This window comes from Sebastes fasciatus, chromosome 8 (assembly GCF_043250625.1).
Source record: "Sebastes fasciatus isolate fSebFas1 chromosome 8, fSebFas1.pri, whole genome shotgun sequence".
NCBI lineage: Eukaryota > Metazoa > Chordata > Actinopteri > Perciformes > Sebastidae > Sebastes > Sebastes fasciatus.
In genome coordinates this window covers 21,295,472-21,316,994 of record NC_133802.1, presented here as the reverse complement: position 1 = coordinate 21,316,994, position 21,523 = coordinate 21,295,472, and the positions used below count along the sequence as shown (strand labels likewise).

At 43.4% G+C, this 21,523-nt stretch overlaps 2 protein-coding genes and 1 long non-coding RNA gene across 9 annotated transcripts; 1 reads left to right on the top strand and 2 right to left on the bottom strand.

Moving 5' to 3' along the window:
• Positions 1-446: 446 nt before the first annotated feature.
• Positions 447-9,262, top strand: LOC141772822 (uncharacterized). Of its 6 annotated transcripts, none has more exons than XR_012594964.1 (4): positions 447-710; positions 2,538-2,734; positions 3,058-3,214; positions 8,670-9,262. It is a non-coding gene; the product is annotated as an uncharacterized LOC141772822 (long non-coding RNA). The 6 variants fall into 6 exon arrangements; XR_012594963.1 differs by lacking the exon at positions 447-710 and adding an exon at positions 907-1,165; XR_012594965.1 differs by lacking the exon at positions 447-710 and adding an exon at positions 1,228-2,000.
• Positions 9,263-9,590: 328 nt separating this feature from the next.
• Positions 9,591-11,035, bottom strand: LOC141772820 (adenosine receptor A1). The gene is made up of 3 exons (XM_074644244.1): positions 10,516-11,035; positions 9,937-10,409; positions 9,591-9,811 (listed from the first exon to the last, which is right to left on the bottom strand). Exons 1-3 carry the CDS (start codon positions 10,851-10,853, stop codon positions 9,600-9,602), a joined length of 1,023 nt encoding a protein of 340 aa, XP_074500345.1. The 5' UTR covers positions 10,854-11,035; the 3' UTR covers positions 9,591-9,599.
• A 1,027-nt stretch (positions 11,036-12,062) lies between these two features.
• On the bottom strand, positions 12,063-17,185 carry LOC141772821 (uncharacterized). 2 transcript variants are annotated; one of them, XM_074644245.1, is made up of 6 exons: positions 14,883-17,185; positions 14,687-14,715; positions 13,714-13,921; positions 13,512-13,630; positions 13,229-13,376; positions 12,063-13,058 (listed from the first exon to the last, which is right to left on the bottom strand). In XM_074644245.1, the coding sequence occupies exons 2-6, from the start codon at positions 14,705-14,707 to the stop codon at positions 12,751-12,753; spliced, it is 804 nt and encodes a 267-aa protein (XP_074500346.1). In that variant the 5' UTR covers positions 14,708-14,715; positions 14,883-17,185; the 3' UTR covers positions 12,063-12,750. The 2 variants fall into 2 exon arrangements, with proteins under 2 accessions (XP_074500346.1, XP_074500347.1); XM_074644246.1 differs by having other exon boundaries at positions 14,687-17,185.
• Positions 17,186-21,523: the final 4,338 nt, after the last annotated feature.

Genomic DNA, 21,523 nt, shown 5'->3' with positions numbered 1-21,523 from the left:
TGATTAACTACTTCAACTTTACAGTATTAAAACGGCTGTGCACCAAGTTGAGGTGAGTAAATCAGTAACAATGTTCGTGTGTGTGTGTGTGTGCGCGCCTGTTGAAACAGAGGGTCCACTTAGCTTTATCTTCCAAAATAATGTAAACATTTTGGGTTTCAAATGTTCTCGCGTAAATCTGTCTGTACACACAAGCAACTGAGCAGCTTGTGCTACTGATACCAGGGGAGATAACAAAGTGAGAGTGTCCCTGTGTGAACTGGGTGTGAGCACCGACACACACACTGTTATCAGACTCAGCTGTCATTCTCAGTTAAAGGCAGACTAACATCACGACTGTGGCACGGCCGTTGGAAACTCTGCTTGATGTATTTTACATGAGATCTACAGTGTAGTGCTTCACTGTTGCTTTTATTATATAAATGCTGAAGGAATGTCACAAACATCTCTCTTCCTGTATGAAATAAAAAATGGTGGCTGTGCATTCAGAGTACATCTGCTGCTGCTGCTGCAACTGTACAGTACAGCTGTACTAGCTGTGTGTGACTATATTTGTCCTCCCCTCCTTCTCTCTCTTGCAAGGGGACAGGAGAGTCAAGAGCTGGACGCTTGCCAAAAGAGGCCGGCCCGCCATGCAGCTGAAACTTTTACAAGCCAAGCAGGAAGAGACGCGGGGAGCGATCGAAGAAGAAAAGGAGGAAAAAGAAAAAGTGAGAGACATCTGAGCTCCTTTTCTCTCCGTTTCCCTGTCTCTCTCCTCTCTATGTCTGTCTGTCTCTCTCTCTTTTCTTCTTCTTATGCCTTGTTAAAGCCATACTGTACCATTGGCAGGGGGGTAAGTGTAGGGCTGGAGGACAGGACGGGAGGGGAGGAGAAGGAGGGAGGGGGGGGGACGGGACTTTGGGTTCAGAGAGTTCAGCTGAGGAGAGAAATAAATGCATAAACAACAAAGGAGACGTGACGTCAGGTTGAGGGGCTGTCCAACCTGCTGGCTGAATCTGAGCCTCCATGGAAGAACCGGATTGTTCGCACCACATGTGTGTGTGTACGCCTGTGTACAGTATGAATGTGTGCATGCGTGTGTCCATTGTCCTATCTTCGAGAAAAGACTCATGTGGAGTTTAAGCAGAGAAGCTGGACTATTGTGGTCTGTTTTGTCTCCGTGGTGAGTGTTTGAGGACTGGGAGAGCCCTCCAAAAAAATGTTTGGTCAGTTTGAGGACTAAATAACTCAGGTATTACAGCAGCTGCAACGACGGAATTAACTGTTTCGAGTACAAAAGCTTTGCTTTTTTTTTGTCTTCGAGTGAGTTTTAAAAAGAAGAGAGTGTTTGTTTGTAGTTTAAAAAGTGCTCGTGTTTTTTTTTTAGAATTGCACTCTGCATTTTCAAAAATGACGTCAGCTCAGGAGCGAGCTCCGATTGGTTGGCTCGGCTCGGGATACCCGCTCAAACGCCGGCGATTGGTTTAAAAGCATGCTATAGAGAAGGTCGGCCATTTATGAACAGATGGATTTATGTTTTCTCTCCCAATGATTGGGGTCATCTAGAGGCGACAGCTCGCTGATCCAAGATCCGCACTGGTGTTCAACTGTCTTGCTGGTGTGAGAAAGCGAAGGGAGACCTGGGAAAGATGCCAACGGCTGGAGAGAAAAAAAAAAAGTGACATTCTCTGAATTATCCACCGTCCTCGCTCATTGATTCATTTAGCTGAACTCTCTCAAATCCCTCCCACCGAGGAGGGCAGATATTATCCCCGATGGAAGGAGAGGACGAATTTGCGCAAGGATGGTGGGGGGACGCGAGGAAAAGCGGGCAGAATAAAGATGTCGAAAAATACTCCTCTTTGAGGCGAGAGAACTTGACAACAAATCGGTTTAGAGTTCGAATCGCAACCCGGTATTCATTGTAGAAATACGGTGAGATGGAACAGTATGGCAGAAGTGCTTGTCTCTCTCGCCGTCTGTCTGTTGCTGCAGGATAGAATAAGTACAGTACGAAGGTGAGAGGTGTGTTTTAGATGATTAACATACAAATTCTCGGAGTACTCCCAGCTGCTGTCCCGCTGTTTTGTGTCATCGCGCGACAGTTTCTTCTCTTTCTTTTTTTTATTGTCTGTCTGTGTCTCACTCTCTTTCTTAACTCTTTTTCTCTGACTCCTCCTCTCTCGCTCTCTCTCTCTCTCTCTCTCTCTCTCTCTCTCTCGCTACAGCATGTCCCTCCCTTCCTCTTTCTGTCTCTACACCCCCCTCATCCTCCCCTCCTTTTTCTCCCCTTCCCTCTTGGCAGCAGTGCCAAAGTGGGCAGGCGGACCGAGGCAAACACAGCACAGGGCAGAGCAGAGGGCGATCCAAAGGCTGGCGAATTGATTATGTGTGTGTTTGTGTTTTAAAGTGTCCTCCGTCTGTGTGTTTGCCTCCGGTTTTTCGGTCACACGCAACTGCAAGTAACGTGAGTCTATTGTGAGTCTATTTTTTTGTTGTGCTCAGTGTGTTTGATACTGTGGCTTGTGTGTGCGATTTCTGTGTATGTGTTATAGGGCTGTGTGAGAGCAGACGTCCCTCTGTCACCCTGTGTACGGACAGACGCACTCACGCCAGTAGGAGGGGATTGTGGGAAGGGGGTGTAGCTCTCAGAGGGTGTGCTCTACTCCTCTCTTTTCCCTTCTTCCCGCCATCACGGCCCTCTTCTCCTCCAGTCCTCCGGCCCAGCCCGCCGCTCACGTACAGGCTCCAGGTATTTTTCTTTTTTATCCTGCGACACCTCTTCCCATCTCTTTCACAGCCCTATAATCTTTCTCCTGCAGTTCCTCTTGCCCCTCTTCTCTGTCCTTCGTCTTGGTCTTCCTCCTGTAAAATGTGTCTATCGTCGTCAGTTGCCACGCTGCACTCCGCTCGCCGCCATTTTGGCTCAATGGACATAGCAGGAGAAACTTTTCTAGAGCTCAGGGGGACTCCTCGACTCCCTGCTGACCATCCTCTTTCTCCTGCTTCCATTATCTCCTTTTTTTCCTCCCTGTCCCTGTCCCCCTCTTCCTCTCTCTCTCCTCTCTGCTCCAGGACAGCAGGCTCTGACAGGGTGGTAAACAGTCTTTCTGTGGCTTTCCGTACCGAACAGGTGTCTCTTTGTAGACTGGCAGGAGGAAGGACAGGCCTCTTCGGTTACTTTCTGACCTCAGAAGGGTCGACCGAGCCAGAGAGCCGTTGTTGTGCTCAGGTCAGTACAAGTTTAGCTGCACCCACAGGGCAAGTGAGGCACTTGGCAGGCCTCTTATCACCCAGAGCCGTTATGATAACTAGTACCAGGGCAGTATTGACTTTGTTTCCCCCTTCACGCGCTGTTTGCACTTTCTGCCACTGTTAGAATTCAGATATGTGGCGGTTGTTTCACAGGAACATACCATGTTTGTGCGCGACTTTTATCTCTGAGGTCTAGAGGTGTGACAGTTTGTTAAAAGGTGGCAACTGTACCCTTTGCCTCGACACACTGCGTCATAAAGCTACTGTATATGAGACTTTGTACTTCAGAGGAAACCGAGGCAGAAATGAAACCGAGTTAGGTCAAACAAACAGACGACGCGGTAAAGAAGTGTTTTAATGTTGGTAGTTGGTTCGCATTGTGTATCAGTAAAGCTGTTGATTTATTTGCCTGTTGAAAAAGAACGTAAACAGTAGCATTAGTGTGATTGATGTGTGTCTTACTCAGCATATTATTCAAATTACACTGCGTACTTTGATTAGAGGCCAGACTGCCATGAAACAAAAGCATAATATCAATGTTGCACTCTCCGAGTTAGAAACAGGATATGTAAATTAATCAACAACCGATTTGATCAACCTACTTTCAGAAGGGGAAATGTAACACAGATTGAATTATCTGCTTATTGTTTTTACAATTTGGACTGCTTATTGTTAGTAATGTATCTTGATCTAAATACAGGTTGAGGTTAAGATGGCGCCTTCATGCCACGTGTTTATGAAACGGTGAATATGAGCAGACCCTTTCAACATGCCCTTCACAATTCGTGGGTATACTACTCCTAATTCCCCTGCGTCAGCCTCTGTCGTTTATAAAAACGATCAGCTTTGGCATTAAGCAGCAACTGAATTTACAAAAAAAAGAACCTCTCTTTATGTACTGTATGTCGACATGTGACAGTGACAAGAGGAAAATGCTAGGAAAGAAGAAGCTGTAGAAGCAGAGAGAGAACAAGGGTTACAGAGACAGAAAGAGAGAGGTAGGAGTGGGAGAGCTCTGTCCCCGCCCCTCTCTTATCCTCAGATGAACTTAGCGTGTTGCCTCATAATGTTTCTGAGTTTTTCCTCCTAGAGGCAGTCAGGCTAACTTCCTGCATTCAGCCTCAACATAGCTGATTGGTTGATAATCTTGGCTGACCAGCCACGGTTTTTGCAGCGAGGCAACAGGAAGTTTCTCTTCTCGTGCAGGAAGCTGCAGCTGCTTTCGTCCTGACAGACAACCACTTTGCACGCATATACTCTCTTTGTATACATGCGCACAAATATGCATGTATGCATGCATGCGTGTTTGTGTGTGTGTGTGTGTGTGTGTGTGTGTGTGTGGCCTGCTCTGTGTGGCATTATGCTATAACATGTGGGCGTGTAGCAACATGCCAGGCCAGGCAGCAGAGCTATCAGAAACATTTGAAACCATGGTAACTGCACATCTCATCAGGACATTAGCAAGAGCATAGACAAGTGGAAAAAGAGGAGAGGGGATCGAGAGAGAGAATATGAAGAGGAGGAAAGAAACGTTTGATGTACATTTTCTTCGTTCAGATGTTTAAGAAAGACATCCGGGCACATCTGGGTAATTGGAGGGTATACTTTAATACACCGGTAACTCAGAAAGTGTCCTATTTTTCATTTATCAGCTAATAACTCTTTCTATTGAAGAAACCAATATTAAAATGCACTTCTAATGTTGTGACAAACTAACCTGAGAATCTGAAAGTAGGAGAAAAGTGAAATGAGTGCGCCACCTTTTTAAACACTGATCAGTCAACTTAGCTCCACTTCTGCGTGTGTATCTATGCTTGAAATGGTTGTTGGACACTGTGATAGTCAACACAATGGCTCCCTTATACTGCCTGCCTTATCTGGGTCATACTATCTTTTCATCAAACACATGCCTGACATGTTTACCTAGCTCTTATGCCTGTGAGCCTAACAGTTGTGAGTGTGCAGCCCTCTATCTCGCAAAACAGAGCCCAGTTGATGGCATAGGACTGGAAGCATTTTCATTTAATTAACATTTAGCGATCCAGGATCAGATAAGGATGAGCTTCTTTCATGTACACAGGTCAAGCAACTGTGTGCTGTGTCTACCAGCGTGTATATGCATATGGCAGCGTATTTCTGTGTACATGCATACACGTGAGCGTGAGCCTTGTGTTGTTTGCGCTTGGTTAATGAGGATATATAGAGCGGGCACCATGCCAAGCGGGCACGGAAGAGGCTCCCGTCTTTATGTCCTTTAATGTAGGAATCAGGCATTCCTTAGGGGGAGTGGGGAAGATGGAAAAGCAGGTACGATAAAATCCCCATAGCGCCCTATTGAGGATCAGCCCTCTTTCTCGTATCTGCCAGGTACGCATGGACACTATTTTTCTCTGGACACCAGTAAGACAAGACATCCGCTTGCATCTTTTTAACTGTGGGAATTCTTCGTCCTGCCATTTATTGTGTGGCATACTTCCTCTGCCAACTCCAGCCCCCCCTCCCCACAGCTCCTCCTCCTCCTTTTGCCCACCATCACCACCTCCTTCCTCCCTCATTGAAATTCTGCCTGGCACACAGACACTGCCCATTCTTGGCACAAAGCTCAGAGAGAGCGAGAGAGAGAGAGAGAGGGAGAGAGAGAGAGAGAGAAACACACAAGAACCTCTACCAATCGTCTGGTGCCCCCTCCGTTGTGTCTGCCAAGCATTCATCCCATCTCGCGGACCAAGGGACCAGGCAATCCAATAGGTATTTCCCTGCCTCTGCTTCCTGCGAAAAATCTGCTCCCATTCTGAGGAGTTTTGTTGGCAACTGAGCGCGCCGTGTGTGTTTGGGGATTCGCTGATTAATTTGTGTGTGTTTACGCTGTTTGTACTCGGTGAGGAATGAATCTGGCGAAACCCGCATCCTTTCACAGTGTCGGGGAGGAAGCTACTGCATATTGCTTCGACGATAATTTTGTCTTAATTTTGGCTTTTGATTTGTCAAAGATGGTGCTGTTGTGGTGGCTTTTCGTGTGTTTTGATAGCACAGAATGGTTGATGATAGAAGTTTGTAAAACCTTTAAAATAAACACTGGTAATTCAGTGTAGCAGCCATTGTGATTTTGTTCTTTTTAATTTTCCTATCTTATAGCTGTGGCAGGATTATAAAATGAAATCATTTAAAACAAATATTGGATGTTGCATGTCTGAAACAGAGCCAGATGTGGGCTTTATAGATGCTGTTGCTGTACATCTGTTTGTTATAGAAAAAGATAAAATTCACAGTGCTTCAACTGTTTTTTTGGTTGGAAAACCCAAAGGAAACATGTAACTGTCACCCAAAGAAAGATTAACATAGTAAAGCAGGAAATTGTTTCCAGAAAAACATTTCCTGGTTGATCACAGCAGAGCAGCTTTGTCAGAGGGCAAGTGAGGACAAAGTCTGTGTTTCTTGGCTTACACAAAATACTGCTAATAAGAATTTACTACCATTTAGCTGTAATTCTGCTGTGACATACTGTCCGATAGGCAAATGAGATTAACTCAGGAGGCCACGTTTCTTCCTATGCTCGCCTTTTCTTCAAGACCCTCCCGGCTGGAGGCTCATTTATTTCGGAGCTGTTGACAGAGAAAATGATTTGCCCCAGCCGAGCCGTGCGTGCCCCTTTCATGTGCCATAGACAAAGTCCACGATCACAGACGACAGCGCCCAATAGAGCTCACATGACTAACCGGGTTTGGCCTCTGTGTTTCCAAAACAGTCGGGAGTTGTGCGGGGAATGGGACACCAATTTTCGCAATTAACCCAGACGCACAGAATTTCCCACAAGCATTTAAATCTTTTTTTTTTTTTTAATTCGAGTCCATGCTCAGATGTCCTGTTAAATCTTCATTAACTTGACCCGTTCCCCCCCCCCCCAGTACACTGTGTCATATCACTATTAGTCTGCCTTCCAAACACAGCTCCAGTCAGGGGGACGTTTTCTCGGCGACCAAACAGAGCTCGTAGATCTGTCACTGGCACGGTGGCAGAGTTGGGCATCATGCCAACACCCCCCCCCTTCTGTCTGTCTGGTCTTCTGTAATCAGACTAGCAGGGTCTACTGCATGCTAACTATGGGCTGGTCTGGACCCAGTCTCAGGGGTTGTGGCTGTATGCTAATTTATGCAAGAAGTGTACCTCCTAACCCCTTCTCTGTCTATCTGAGGCCCAGGTCTGGCATTTAGTCTGGCACTCATTAACCCTTCAGTGGCTGCCATGTTAACCTGCTGGCACATCCCAACCTTTCTCCCATAAGAGTTTAGCTGCCCGAGGATGAGCCAAGTCCTTCTTTAGTGAAATTAATCAAAGTTTAGGAAATCAAATCTGCTTGTTCTTTGCCAAATGTTTTGATCGAACCAGAAGCCGAACTGTTAACGGTACCAGAAACATGCCGTATGTGAACTTTCCAGCTGTCTCGATAAGTATTGTCCGAGCTGCTCTCTTACTTTGTACCCCGTGACAGCGAGTGTGTCGTTGGGTCTGTTGGCTTCGAACTCAGCGCTTGGCACAAAATTGATTCTCCATCACTGTCGATAGAACAGCCGCCCTTTCTTCCTCGCGAGGCAGACAAAACCCCGAAAGGTAGACCTTATAGTGTTTTTAAGCAGACCTAAAATGGCCGATGTGCGAGACGCCATTTTGTGCTTCCTCGTTGTGTTTTGGGGGGCAGAATCCCAGCCTTGTATTCAATCAGAGGCAGCTGGTGGAAGCCATATTTGCAGGCATCTGTGTGTGTACCTCCGTCTGAGAAGCAGCAGCCAGCCTACACAGGGATAGCCCGCTGGAATGAGCTCAGTTTTTGGCAAAAACGGAAACGAATTCCTGGCACAGAGTCGAGCAGCTCCTTTTTTTTTTCTCTCTCTCTCTCTCTCTCTCTCTCGCTCTCTCTTTTCGATCACATGCCAGAGAAGCCAGTGAGTTGTTTGTTGGGCTTTCACACATAATGCTCTCACTTTCCGATGTCTGCTTACCGTTAAATTATTTGTCTTTGATTTATTTTAATGGAGCGTATTTCTTAAAAGACATTCAGCTCCGCATCGAAAAAAAAGAAAGAAGCTGTGTTGATCGGTGAGGATGTGCCAATATGCAAAATCTTCTTTTGTTAAGAAGTGATAGACGTTTCTCCAAATGTTGTCCGTTTTAAGGCTTGTTGTTATGACGCAGTTTTTCAGCCACAAGTCGTGATTTTTGAACCATTTCCATGAACAAAAACAAAAAGATAAAACTGAAGATGCGATTACACTCCTTTGTGCTGGGATTTGAACACATCAGTCGAAAATGTAAACGTGAATATACACTTAAAAAATGACAGTCCTACCCTATTTTGCATGTATTTAACAGAGAAATAGTCATAAATCGTTAATTAAGATAACCCTCTCTGTGTCTTTTTCTTTGTACCATTGCAGGAGAGTTACCTTTGTGGATCTTTGAAGCGGAAGCAACATGGATGCTGTCCTTGGGGCTGAGGTAGTAGATTGAATAGTTGTGGGGTTGTGTAACCTCTTTTTGAGATAACTATACAATCTACTGTCTTTCCCAAGGAGACAGCCAGGTCAGCCACTCGCCGACTGTCACCTCCAGATGGGCAGACATGCCGTCCAATCAAAACGTACGCTTGCAAGCAGCAATCAACACAATGCACTATGTCGAGCATTGTTTTTTTGTTTGTTGCTAGAGCAGGTTAATTAGGTCTACCAGGACGTGAAGGTGTGGTGTGTCTGATTTGGGTTCTGTCAGGGTGAGGTAGTAGGTTGTATAGTTTGGTGGACGGGATTGCACCCTGCTCAGGTGATAACTATACAGTCTATTGCCTTCCTTGAGGAGCTCACTGAACACTCATCAATGCTCAACACACTCTCATGATGGTATCACGTTTATTTGTAGATTTCAGAAAGAAAGGAGCGAGTAGATATGTGCTGCAAAAGGAAAAGGGATGAATTGACTGAAATGACAAAAAATATGTACATCTCAATAAAGTCATATGTGCCTCAAAAACTCAGTGAATGAGATCTTGAAATTGTTTGTTTGTCACGTACTGCAACTCTGATGGTTTCATGGTTTGTGTACAACAGCAGCTAGTGAGTTTGTTAGTCGACAGCACCCTCCGGTGGAGACTCGGGAGATAGCTGTGACTTAAATAAAGTTTGCAGATAAAGGTATAGGTGGAGTAAGGTTTCATTCAAACGAAACACTGCACACAAATTCGCTCACTGGATTCTTGTATTTCCTCAGTTGGTGTTATGTGTAATAAATGATTGTTGGATGCAGTAATTGTCAGATTTTCTTGTGTGAGTGAGTGAAAAACCTCCTGACACATGCTGGATTTAAAATGACTGTTAAGGCGTGGTCATCCCTCCTGATCCACACGTCTCTGTGTGATTGGCTCGGCTGCCTTTTATCGATCGGCGAGCTTGCTTGTCCCCATGGCAACAGTTCAGCCTCACGATGAAGCGCCTCCATATTTGACTGTAGGCCTGTTGGATCTTTGGGATGCGACAAGCGTAGACCACAGGGTTGACTGCCGAGTTGGCATGAGACAGCAGAATACCTGGGGGAAAAAAATGGATTTATTACTGCTGGTAAGTAGTTATCTGTAAATATGTGATATTTAAAGCCTCTGGGGGAGCTTTTCAAACGAATCTTGCAAACTGCGAGTACAAGACTGTCACCTGCCTGTATAGAGCGTCCCCCGCGTGACAGCTTGAGGACCGTGAAACAGCAGCAGACAGTTCATCAGGTGCAGAGGAATCCAGCAGCTGGCAAACAAAATGAGAACCAGAGCCAGGGAGCAGGCCAGCCTCTTCTCCCTGAGCAGAGAGGCCTGGGCCTGGGGACAGCTCTCCTTCAGACGGCCCTGCAGGCTCCAGAAGATTCGAGTGTAGAGGAGGGTCATGACCAGCAGGGGTGCCATGACACAGCCCAGGAAGTTGAAGTAAACCATGAAGGGGAGGGAGATAACTGAGAGGAAGGTGCAGGGCGGAGAGATGAAGGAAGAGGAGGAGGATGTATTGGTGGAATCGGATGATAGAGAGGAGGAGGTGTGGTTGCGCCAGCCAAACAGAGGGGTGAACCCCAGCAGGCAGGAAAGAGTCCAACACACAGACACGGCTATACATGTACGCCTCTGTGTGGCCAGGGCTTTGTATCTGAGAATGAGGGATAAAACAAAAAGAGGGGGATTATTTCTTCAAATCAACAAACAAGTATCCGTATAGCTTTTCTAGCAGTGTTTCAGAGTGCGTATAATCTCACCTGAGTGGTATGTGTAACCGGAGGTATCTGTCCACGGCGATAGCAAGCAGTGACAGCACAGAAGCCTGGGTCAGCACGAGCACGACACAGCTGAGAAGTAGGCAGAGGTCAGGGGTCACGCTCACCCAGCCGTCCAACAGTACAGCCAGGGGAACGGCTGCCACGCCCACCAGGAAGTCAGCCACAGCCAGGGAGACGAGGAAGCAGAAGGTGGGCTCTCGGAGGGAATCCCGGATACCAATACACACCGCACACACCACTAACACATTGCCAAGGCAACAGGCCACAGCGATAAGCACTTCTAGTACTGTGTAGGCCACCCAACTCCAATCAGCCATCACTGAAGATGGAGACCAGGGAGGACTGTTAGAGAAGCTGTTAAGTGTCCTTGAAGGCCGTGGACAGGTGGGATGAATTCCACAGGAAAGTGAAGTCCAACATAATCCTGTGGTTGTCGTTCAGATAGCGTGTTCCTTCCTGCTTTCAGCTCTCGGCTTCAAATGACCAGAATTACATTGAGCAGATGCTTTTTATACGCAAACATGCATGCGCCTCCGTGTGTGCACACAACAACAGGCGAGGCGTGCACTCCATGGAGACGCCATCTGTATTTCATCAGTGAGTGAAAATCCTCTGATAAATGTGCTTCAGTAGCCATAAAAGGAGAGGACCTCTGAATGAACCATGTCACATTTTTCACACAACAAGTGTGTACTCGGATCTTTTACCATGTACGTCAAAGTAGTAATACTACAATATAGAAATACTGAACTACAAGTAAAGCAAAATGTACTTAAAATATTAAAGTTTCCAGTTTCAGATTGTCATGTTTTGATATGTGTTATATTATTTATAAACTGCGTTTTAATGTAACTGTTTGATCAGTCTGAATTACTCTATATTTGCTAATCTTCCTGGGGTCTACACCACATAAAAACATATTAAGATACCATACAAATACAAACACAAGAATAAAAACCTTAGAAATAACTATCCATCCATCCATTATCTGTAACCGCTTATCCTCATCGTGTCATCGCAACTTCAAAGAAAGTGACATCTCTAATGTGTGTCTGTGTGTCCTGCAACTCTGTAGGGCTTTTCACGCTACTGCACTTCGCCCCAGGCTAACTGAGCTGTAAGCTTGGGGCTAAGAAAGCATGTTCCGACCAACGGACGTTTGACCCAGGGATAGTAGAAGTGCAGTGTGAATCGTATAGCCCTGGGCTTAGGTTAACCCTGGGTTAATAATGGGTGTGTGAAAAGGGGTTAAATTATCCCTGGGTCAACTCTTAGCCTAGTGTTGGGCTGAGAGCTGAACATGTAAAAAAGCCAGTGTGTCAGGGGACTTTGTAGATGTTACTGATTAACTGGTCTGTTATTAGAGCCGCTTTTTCAACGCATGCTTACTTTGCATACAGTTTTGGCTATGGGTGTGTGTTTGTGTTTTATAAGGGCATCTGTGTTTGCTTGGCTGATGTGCACCACACAGTAGTAGCCTACGTCTTTGTTCAGATAGATAGATAGATAGATAGACAAAATGTATCAGGTGTTCTGAAAATATTTTAATTTATTTCATCTTGACACAAACAGATCATGTTTACACAATTTTTGCTAACAAGTCTATAAAGTGATCTTATATCTGCTGAATATCTGCAATACAGAATCACGAAAAAAAACAGAAAAACACACTTTTTTATTTTAAGAACGATTTAAGTTCTACTTATAAAGTAGATATTAAGTGATAACCTTTTAGATTTACGTTATTTTTAATGCCAGTCTCACCTACAGTGGTTCATCTTCTGGCTTCTCAAATACTCAGTACTCATTTGTTTCTACATGCCATAGAATTAGAATGAACAGAAAGGACATTGAAGAGGTGCCGCACACTTTAAAAAATGCTTTTTTGAGCTGTAATATGACTGTACTGTGATGAAATACACCAATGCTGGTGTTAATATTGACATTACTTATCAAATTGTGAAAAATTGGCATTTCATGGGTTGGAAAAAACGCCATCTATTGTTTTAAATCAGCCCTGAACCTTTCAAGGCCAATGCTGATATAGAGTCGACCAATTGGGACTTATCTATGTCATGAAATCTTTATTTAAAAATAATGTTAACGCCCTCCAATCAGAGCAGTGGCTGGAGTTACTCTTTAATGGGACAACCCTCTGAATATCCATTGTGCTTAGTCTATTTCTATGCTTATATACACTCTCCATAATGCCTCCTACACTGTATTAGAGTTTCCTTGTAGGCCTCTCAGCGTCTTCTCATCGAACCTGTAGGTGAGCTTCCGCTTCACCTTCTTTATCTCGCCTGTGTTTCTGTAGTTCCTCAGCGCCCGCGCCATCTTCTGGTAGGTCATGGTCTTGCGGTTACCTTTTCGACGGCCCCACAGCTGCGCCAGGCGCTCCTTGTTTTGGGAGGAGAACTGGAACGTGCCAGCGGATGACTGGACCCACCAGATGCAGCTCCGCATCGATGGAGTCTGGAGCATCTCGAACAGGAACTGGAACAAGCGCTCCTTCCTCTTTCCTGTTTAGGAGAAAGGGGATGTAAATACAAATATGAGGTGACAATGACTCATACATGATGCGTGTGAATAAGCAACCCAACAGAGGGCTTTACGCTAAATGTTTGGTGTGTAGATATGTTGACGTTTTGAGAGTTTTAGTGCTCATGTGGGGATGTGTTTGTGTGTATACCTGAAAGTGGGACAAGAGGCAGGGGGTCTCTGTCCCCCCTGTCCCCTCTGTCAGACGATGGTGACGGGGAATCTCGGTATTCCTGGTACTGGGAGCTGCTGGACAGCGAGTCTGAGTCAATGCATGCCGGTGCCATGTAGGTGTACGCCTGAAAACATATTAATAATTCACAAATGTAACCATTCTCATATATCATGACTAGAGTCAATCAAAAAGTCTCATTTCTCACATTTAGCTATGAAAAAACTTGAATTTACTAAGAGGCTGAGGTCCTTGAACTCACCCATTGGTTGTCATGGGGACTAAACCAGGCTGGAGGCAGGGCTTGCTCTTCATATTCCTCGTTAGGAGTGTGAGAGCCGAGGTGCCACTGATACGGATGCTGACCTGACCAGCTATTTTCTACGGAGAAAACATACAGTCAGATAAAAAGATACAGAAATACACAAGAGACACCTCCATCATCACGTCATCATCACACTAACCTATGATCCTGGTGCCCTGGTGGGAGTGTGTTTGCTGCCCCATGATGGTCGGAGGTGAAGCGGGCATGTGTGCAGGCTGAACCTCCAGCGAGTGCTCCTGCAGGTACTCCTCGATGACCTCCAGGTCAACCTCTGGGCAGGAGGAGGGAGCCACTCTGCTCCAGGCCCCCCGACCTCCGCTCAGCCTGATCTCAGCCACATAAGCCATCTGATGGGAAACACAGCAGAACAGAGGCGTTCAGAAATAATACACACTTTTACGTGAGAGAGTTTGTCGAGTGATGCTGACGGAGAGAAAACACTTTGCATGACGGGTGGCATTTATCTCACATCAGTCGTAGCCTGAGGTGTTGTTATATTATCACACCTGCTGTTTTCTTTTGTTTCCATGAAAGCCCATTGTTGTGATGCACTTTTGTGCATCACACAGTGAATAATTTTACTCTGAGATCTGAAGATCGGGGATGCACTCATTCATCAATTTTAAATGAGATGTGACTCATCCATTTTCTACTCGACATTCAGTGATCATTCTTGTATTATTGTATATTTTTTTTCTCCATCTAGCATAGATTTGTCAAAACAAATGACAAATGACAAAATGACACACGCTAATGACATTCACATGCAGCAGTGAATTGTGTATTTCACCTGAGCTGTGTGTTTGTTGTGTTGGAAATGAGCCAGGCAACAACACTGTGACCGTGTGTATTTTAGTTTGACTGGCAAATTTATGCAAGTTTTTGTGCTTTCATCAGCACAGGTAACAGTGATGTGTGGCCTATAGTAGCTGCTATTCTTACAAATAACCTTTTACCCTCAACCAACACACATCAGTTAACAAGATATTTTAGAGCACACTATTACAGAAACATCCATTTATGTATAATATAAATTATTTATCTTTGTCATTCATGGGCTAACTTAAAAAACAGAACACATACTAATTAAAATAAAATAAAATCAGACTCACCGTTTCCATTCCTGCCAGCATACTTTACTCTGGAAAGAGAAAACACACATGTGAGACAGAATCAAAATTGAAGTGAGAAGTGAAAGCAGCAGTCACACATACTTCTCTAACATATCTGACCAGACAGTCATATGACAGCAAAAGACAAATGGATCAAGTCTGAATGAATGAGCACAACAATGAGGATTATCTTTACCTTGTTGAGGCACAGAGGTGTGTGCTCCTGCGTCTGGTACGGCGAAGTTAGTAGTATCCTCAGGCGGTAGAGGGTGGAGACATGAGAATCCGAATGCTTCACCTGTGTGATGCTCCACCTGGACGTCATCTCTCTTATATTCTTTGCACACTTTTGGCCAAGCCCCTTTGGCGTGTTGAGTGTTGATAAAGTGGGAGTGGTTTACAAAATAAAAGTTTTTTTTCCCCTTGCAGATTGTTTGGCGATGCTAGATATTCAGTGAGTGGTTTTAGCTTGTGAAGTTTTACTTCATGGAATTAAAATTTGTGGTGCGTCTGTGGTCATTCTGCGGTTGTTCTTATCATTCTATTCACAACAGAGGTACCACAAAAAGATAATATATGTTTGGCTTTGCAGAAAGGCTGAACAATGTCATGATAATTGAATCTGGGAGGTGGGGATGATCAGCAGAGAGGGAAGTCCATGAGATTATAGGACAAATGTACGTACGTATGTTCTGAAGAAAGATGGATGTAACATCTGTGATGTATACTGAAAAACTCCACAAACTTCCTCACATATTTGCATTACAATCTATTGTAAAGTACAACGTATTTACCCATACATACACCACACATGGGAAATGTTTATGAGGGTAGCCAGTTGACAGTTCTCTCAAGCTTTTTTTCAATTTTATGGTAAAATATCTGTGTCTAAATGTATTTATGTTGGTTCAACCCTATTAAATAAATGTCCAAAAGGCCAAATGAGGACCAAGTTTGCAACAAGGTGGTAACAATTTACTTTAACCCCCCATATTTATAATCTATAAGCACTATATGAACTTCTTTATAGTGGGTAAAGCGGGTCGTCTTTTAACCACAAGGTTGGTGGTTCGATCCCCAGCTCCTACTGTCTGCAAGTCGAAGTGTCCTTGAGCGAGACAGTGAACCGCAAGTTGCTCCTCGGGCGCTTCACAGCAGCCCACTGCTCCTAAATGCTCAGGAGGGGTTAAATGCAGAGGTCAAATTTCAAGTGCAGTATGTACCTGCATGTACAGACGAATACAATAAAGTTCATTATCTGTTTATATAACATCATCCAGTTGTGAATGCTTCGCAGAAGGAGTTAATGACAACAACATTGTTAACACAACCTGATATCTGCTTACAGCTTCATTACAGTGTGTTATAAACCATTTATGAAACATTCATATGCTGATTATGATTGCTAAATACGGGGGTTAAACTAAAGTGTTACCCTTAAGCCTCCTGCATCAGTAAGTGGTAACATTTTTCTGGCTATAATGGCATGCTCATTCATCATCAACTCTGCTCAGCATGCCATGGCCAAATACTCATCTGACTCATAGATCATCCAAAACCATTCTCCAAATAATATATCTAGAATATTGCTTTGGAGAATGGTTTAACTAACTGATTAGTTACTGAGTAAAAGTCAGATACGGTAACTTATTTCTGTGAACATTACTGCAACTCTGACATGTACCGGTACTATTTTTTAAAATGAACTTGCTAAGGCTTGTGCAGAAAAGTGACGTTATCCTGAATGAACCATTGAGGGGAAGCAAACAGCCACAGGAATTGCATCACACCCATGTTAGGAACACAAAATGCCATTCATAGTTCATCGAGCATGTTCCTTTTTGTTTTTGCTACGTGTCTAATTCGTTCAGACGTGGATTCCAGTATACACTACTGACGCTGCAACATCTTTTTTTCACAGGGTCTGTGTCGCAGAGGGATTTCCCTAAAACATTCTGGGTCTGAGACATACGCCAACTATAACACAACACACCCGATAGACGCAAAGAGCCTGCTGTACAAACAGAGGGACCTGAGGACAACCTCACGTACAGTATAACAACCAACATATGCTGGGGGTTTTGTAGTTAAATGAGACATCAAGTCAGTGCATCAGTGCTCAAAGTAAGGATGGTGATGCAATCATAAAAATATGACTGGATTGGAATCAAAGCCCAGAGGCGAAGCTTTGGCAGAATTTATTTCCATTGAACCGCCACACCTTTCAGTTTCCTGTACACTGGTCCAAAGACATGTAAATCATGTCAACTGCAAACTCTAATTGTTCATTGTTATGTCAGGTGCTCTCTGTATCAATGTGTTAACCCTTTGATGGACTCGTGTCGCGTTTAAGGTGTTTCTTTTGCAATGCATGCTGGGTTGAAGCATGTAAATGTTGACCGATATACATTTAATCTCAGGAAATAAAACAAAACAGCAATGAAAAGTTAAAAAAATATATTTGACACAGGTATTTATGGCCTGATAAGCCGTGTCATAATAAATCCAAATGCAGCGCCGCTAGCCTGCGACCTCCTTGGACTGATGATATATATATGACACGTATGTAATGGGTGAGGCAGCGGGTATTCACACCCTGTGTTTTATTCCTGGGTTATCATCTCAACATGATAAAAACTCAAACTGTGCTTACAGGAACGGCTCAGTAACTTTATGACTTGTCAAGTTTTGTGGAGAAATTCATCACAGTGAAATATTACCACAGGAAGGGGACACTGTAAACCAATCAGAGTACACAAAGAAACGACATCGGGTCATGGAAGGTCAATATGGCAAAGTTTATCAGAACTTACTTGGTTGGTTTCCAGACTTTGGGACGTCTGGAAAGGATAGGAAGACTTTAGGAATTATATTTTCCCAAAAAAACCACTTAAATATTACATTTCTTTTAGGGCTGTCAAAGTTAACGTGATAATAACACGTTTGTTTTAATGCCACTAATTTCTTTAACGCATTAATGCAACTTGTGATTTTTAAGGTTGTAGTGGGCTCAGTTTTAAAGTTAGTATATTGGCATCATATGAAACTAGGAAACTTAAGGAATCTATTGGTACCAACCATGTCATACTAGCTTGTCACGAAGGAGGGTAAATAACATTTTGGCAAGGAAAAACTGTCATGGCCATTTTCAAAGGGGTCCCTTGATATCTGACCTCAAGATATGTGAATGAAAATGGGTTATATAGGTAACTAAGAGTCTCCCCTTTACAGACATGCCCACTTTATGATAATCACATACAGTTTTGGGCAAGTCATAGTCAAGTCAGCACACTGACACACTGGCAGCTGTTGTTGCCTGTTGGGCTGCAGTTAGCTACATTATGATTTGAGCATATTTTTAATGCTAAATGCAGTACCTGTGAGGGTTTCTGGACAATATTTGTCATTGTTTTGTGTTGTTAATTAATTTCCAATATGGGCTGCACGGTGGTGCATCCAGCCCCCCCGCGACCCTGAATAGGATAAACGGTTACGGATAATGAATGAATGAAGTATATACATACATTTACATGAAGCAAGCATATTTGCCCAATCCCATGTTGATAAGAGTATTAAACACTTGACAAATCTCCCTTTAAGGTACATTTTGAACAGATAAAAATGTGCCGATTAATTTGCAATTAATTGTGATTAACTATGGACAATCATGCGATTAATCGTGATTAAATATTTTAATCGACTGACAGCCCTAACTTCTTTCTTTATGGTTCTGGACTGTACCTATAAAACTTGTGTACACATACACATGTACATGTGCATGTATCAATCATACATGCTTTTTTGTAAAACTCTCAGAAAATTGATTGAAACAGGGCAGCAGCTGAGCCAATAGTGCCAGTGATTTCCCACCAGTGACAGGTTGACCATCTGGAATATTGCAGTCTTTATGAACCTCTCTCTCTCTCTCTCTCTCTCTCTCTCTCTCTCTCTCTCACACACACTCATGCATAAACTGCCATGCACTGTTAAATATTACTGTTCTTCTTGTATGCACATAGCACAGCTTTGTTTACAAGGTTTGCTCATGTGCAGGTACAAACAATTAGAACCCACTGTACACAAATATTTTGATTCTGGTGTGACTGATAAATCCGATCATGTATTGATTCTTTTACAGTAGTTGTTTGTCTATGAGATTTTACAGTGTCGAGGCAGTCGGGAAACCTGTTCAACAAGTTGGAGAAATAGCTTCCTCGAAAGATCGGGAGTGTTTCCCGTACCTGAAGCTCGTGATGTCATCCGCCCTTTTTAACCCTCAGGATGCTAACTGTATATGTAAAACAGATGAAAGCACATCCATAAGTCACAAATCAAACTGCAGAGTAGGCCATAATCTTTATGATGTGGTAAGACATCTGATGTTTGCATAGACTGCAAAAGTTATGAATATAATTCCCATCAAGCTAGATATAACCACCCTCCACCCACAATACGCATCATAATTGTCTTTTATTACCCTTCACTGTCAGTGACGCAAACACAACATTCATTACAGATTTTTTTGGTATGAAATTGATATCATGCCAAATACATGTTGTAGGTGTAACTTGTTGTGACATGCAGGTATGTACACAAAATACAAGCCAATACTTTTGTCATTCAATAACTTGCCTGCGAAGCTTGGGCAACATTTTTAGCAACTTTTATGCTTGTCAAAACATCTTTTATTTTGAAATTTGTATGTCTTTGTCTTGACCATATTATAGCAAAATAATATCAGTGCTTATAACAATACAAGTCCAATCCAGTATATCAAAACCGTCATCGTCAACCGCTACACTTCTGTGATGACACCGCTGGTCAAGACGGCGTTATCAGCTGTAACTGCCGTGTGAGGGCAGTGCAAAGCAGCGTCCGTGAGCTAGCCAGTGGGGCACGCTCGCATGCACAAACATGCACTAAAAGCATGCACAGCCGGCTCGGCTATGTCAACAAAGCACAGAGAAGCTCGGATTAAAACATACACAGAGGGAGAGCAACTTCATCCTCTGCTCAGGTAGACATTACTCCACTATATCTTTACATAGCAAATAGTTGTCTGCTGCTTTATTAATGCTCTGAATATCGTATAGAGCAGCTTTTTAACTTGTGAGCTATGACACTCACCTATACAAGGCCTGTTATGCTCGGGCATTTTGTCTACAATTCTGGATTGAAGACTTGCCATGGCTAAATTTAGGTATGAAGCTAAAACACATATGTTTACATTAAGATTACAAATAAGTGAGATTAGGTGAGGATTTGTGTGGTTAAAGGAATCGTTTGATATTTTGGAGAATATGCTTATTTGCTTTCGATCGACAGCATGTGTGATGTGATGATAGCAATGTGGGAGGGCATCGCATTTGCATCCATAACAATGCATAGAGGTAATAATACGGTGGCAGCAGTGGTTGTAGTGGAAGTCAGAGGCAGAAGTTACCAATAAACAAAGATAGGCAACTTCCCAAAGTTTCATCCCCAGTATCAGTATACTATAATAGTAGTTACAGTAACACTTTGTAGGAGTGGTGGTGTTAGTAGTAGAAATAGACGTTGCAGTATAGTGACAGTAGTAGTTGAAGGAGCCGCAGTTGACATTATTTGCAGTCAAATCATAAAGACACTTCTCAAGAGCTTTATATAAAGACTTGATAAACGTGTTCGGAAAAACCCTGAGCGCTGAGTGAAAAGGGCGACGGTTAGGATTCCTATAACTCAGCTTGCACCTGGAGGACTTAGACAAGGTGATAAGACCAGAGAGACATTGGACCCTTGCAGTCAGAAACACACAGCGTGAGGCAGGTGAAACCTGAGAACTGTCGCTTTATTAGGACTCGCGGGTACTGCCCTTATCTGATTTGTGTTTCTGGAAATGCATTAAAAGTGTTGTCAATCATGTTTCTTTTAAGAATGAGCGGGGAATTCCGGGCTAAAAATAAGAGTTTGCATCTAAAAATAAAGTCAGGCTTCTGAAGGAATTTAGTCTTTAGTAATTTGATTTCAAGAAATGTGCAGCCATGGGCAAAACAAAAGACATAAGATCACTTCCTTTCTTTCATACATGAAGCACTACTACTATCATTGGAGTGACATAACAACCACTGCATAGTACATATTACATTATTTCAGTATATTCATCTCTTGACAGAAATCAGATTGCATTATCGGACTGCGATTGTCTACAGGCCATAAAGAAGTGACCACTGTCATTCTGTGGCAAATACTGTCAATTTGAATGACATATTTCTTATGTTGCTGAGCCTGTGTGTGAGGTGTGTGTGTGTGTTTATTTGAGTCTGAGTCCCTTGTGATGTTTAACGGTCACAGAATGGCAGGTGAATTGGAAAACTGACTTGTGAATGCACATGTAGACCCACACACATGAACACATACAAACACTGTTGACCATTAGTGAAGCATTTAAGGTTTGTACAAGGCTTATCAACACGGTCATCGGTTGCTGATGAGTAAGGGGCAATGTGTGTGTGCGTGTGTTTGTGTGTGTGTCCAGGTGTAGTGGGTTTACAGTTATAGCCAAACCCCCTAGATTAGTGAACGTACGCAAATCACCTGTGCACATGCAGGTTACTGGGAATTCCCCTCACGCCTAGACAAAAAGGCGTGAACGTTTGTGTGTGTGTGTGTGTGTGTGTGTGCAAGTTTGTGTGTCAAGTGTTTTTTTTTTTTTTTTTTACATTTCCCATTCAGATTAAAAAGCACACCCTGCTTTATGGTCTATTTGACTCTAAATGGGACCATAGTTTACTAAATTAACATCATGCTGTATTGAAGAAGACGTGAAACTAGCGATTAAGACCATAAACTAATTTTTAC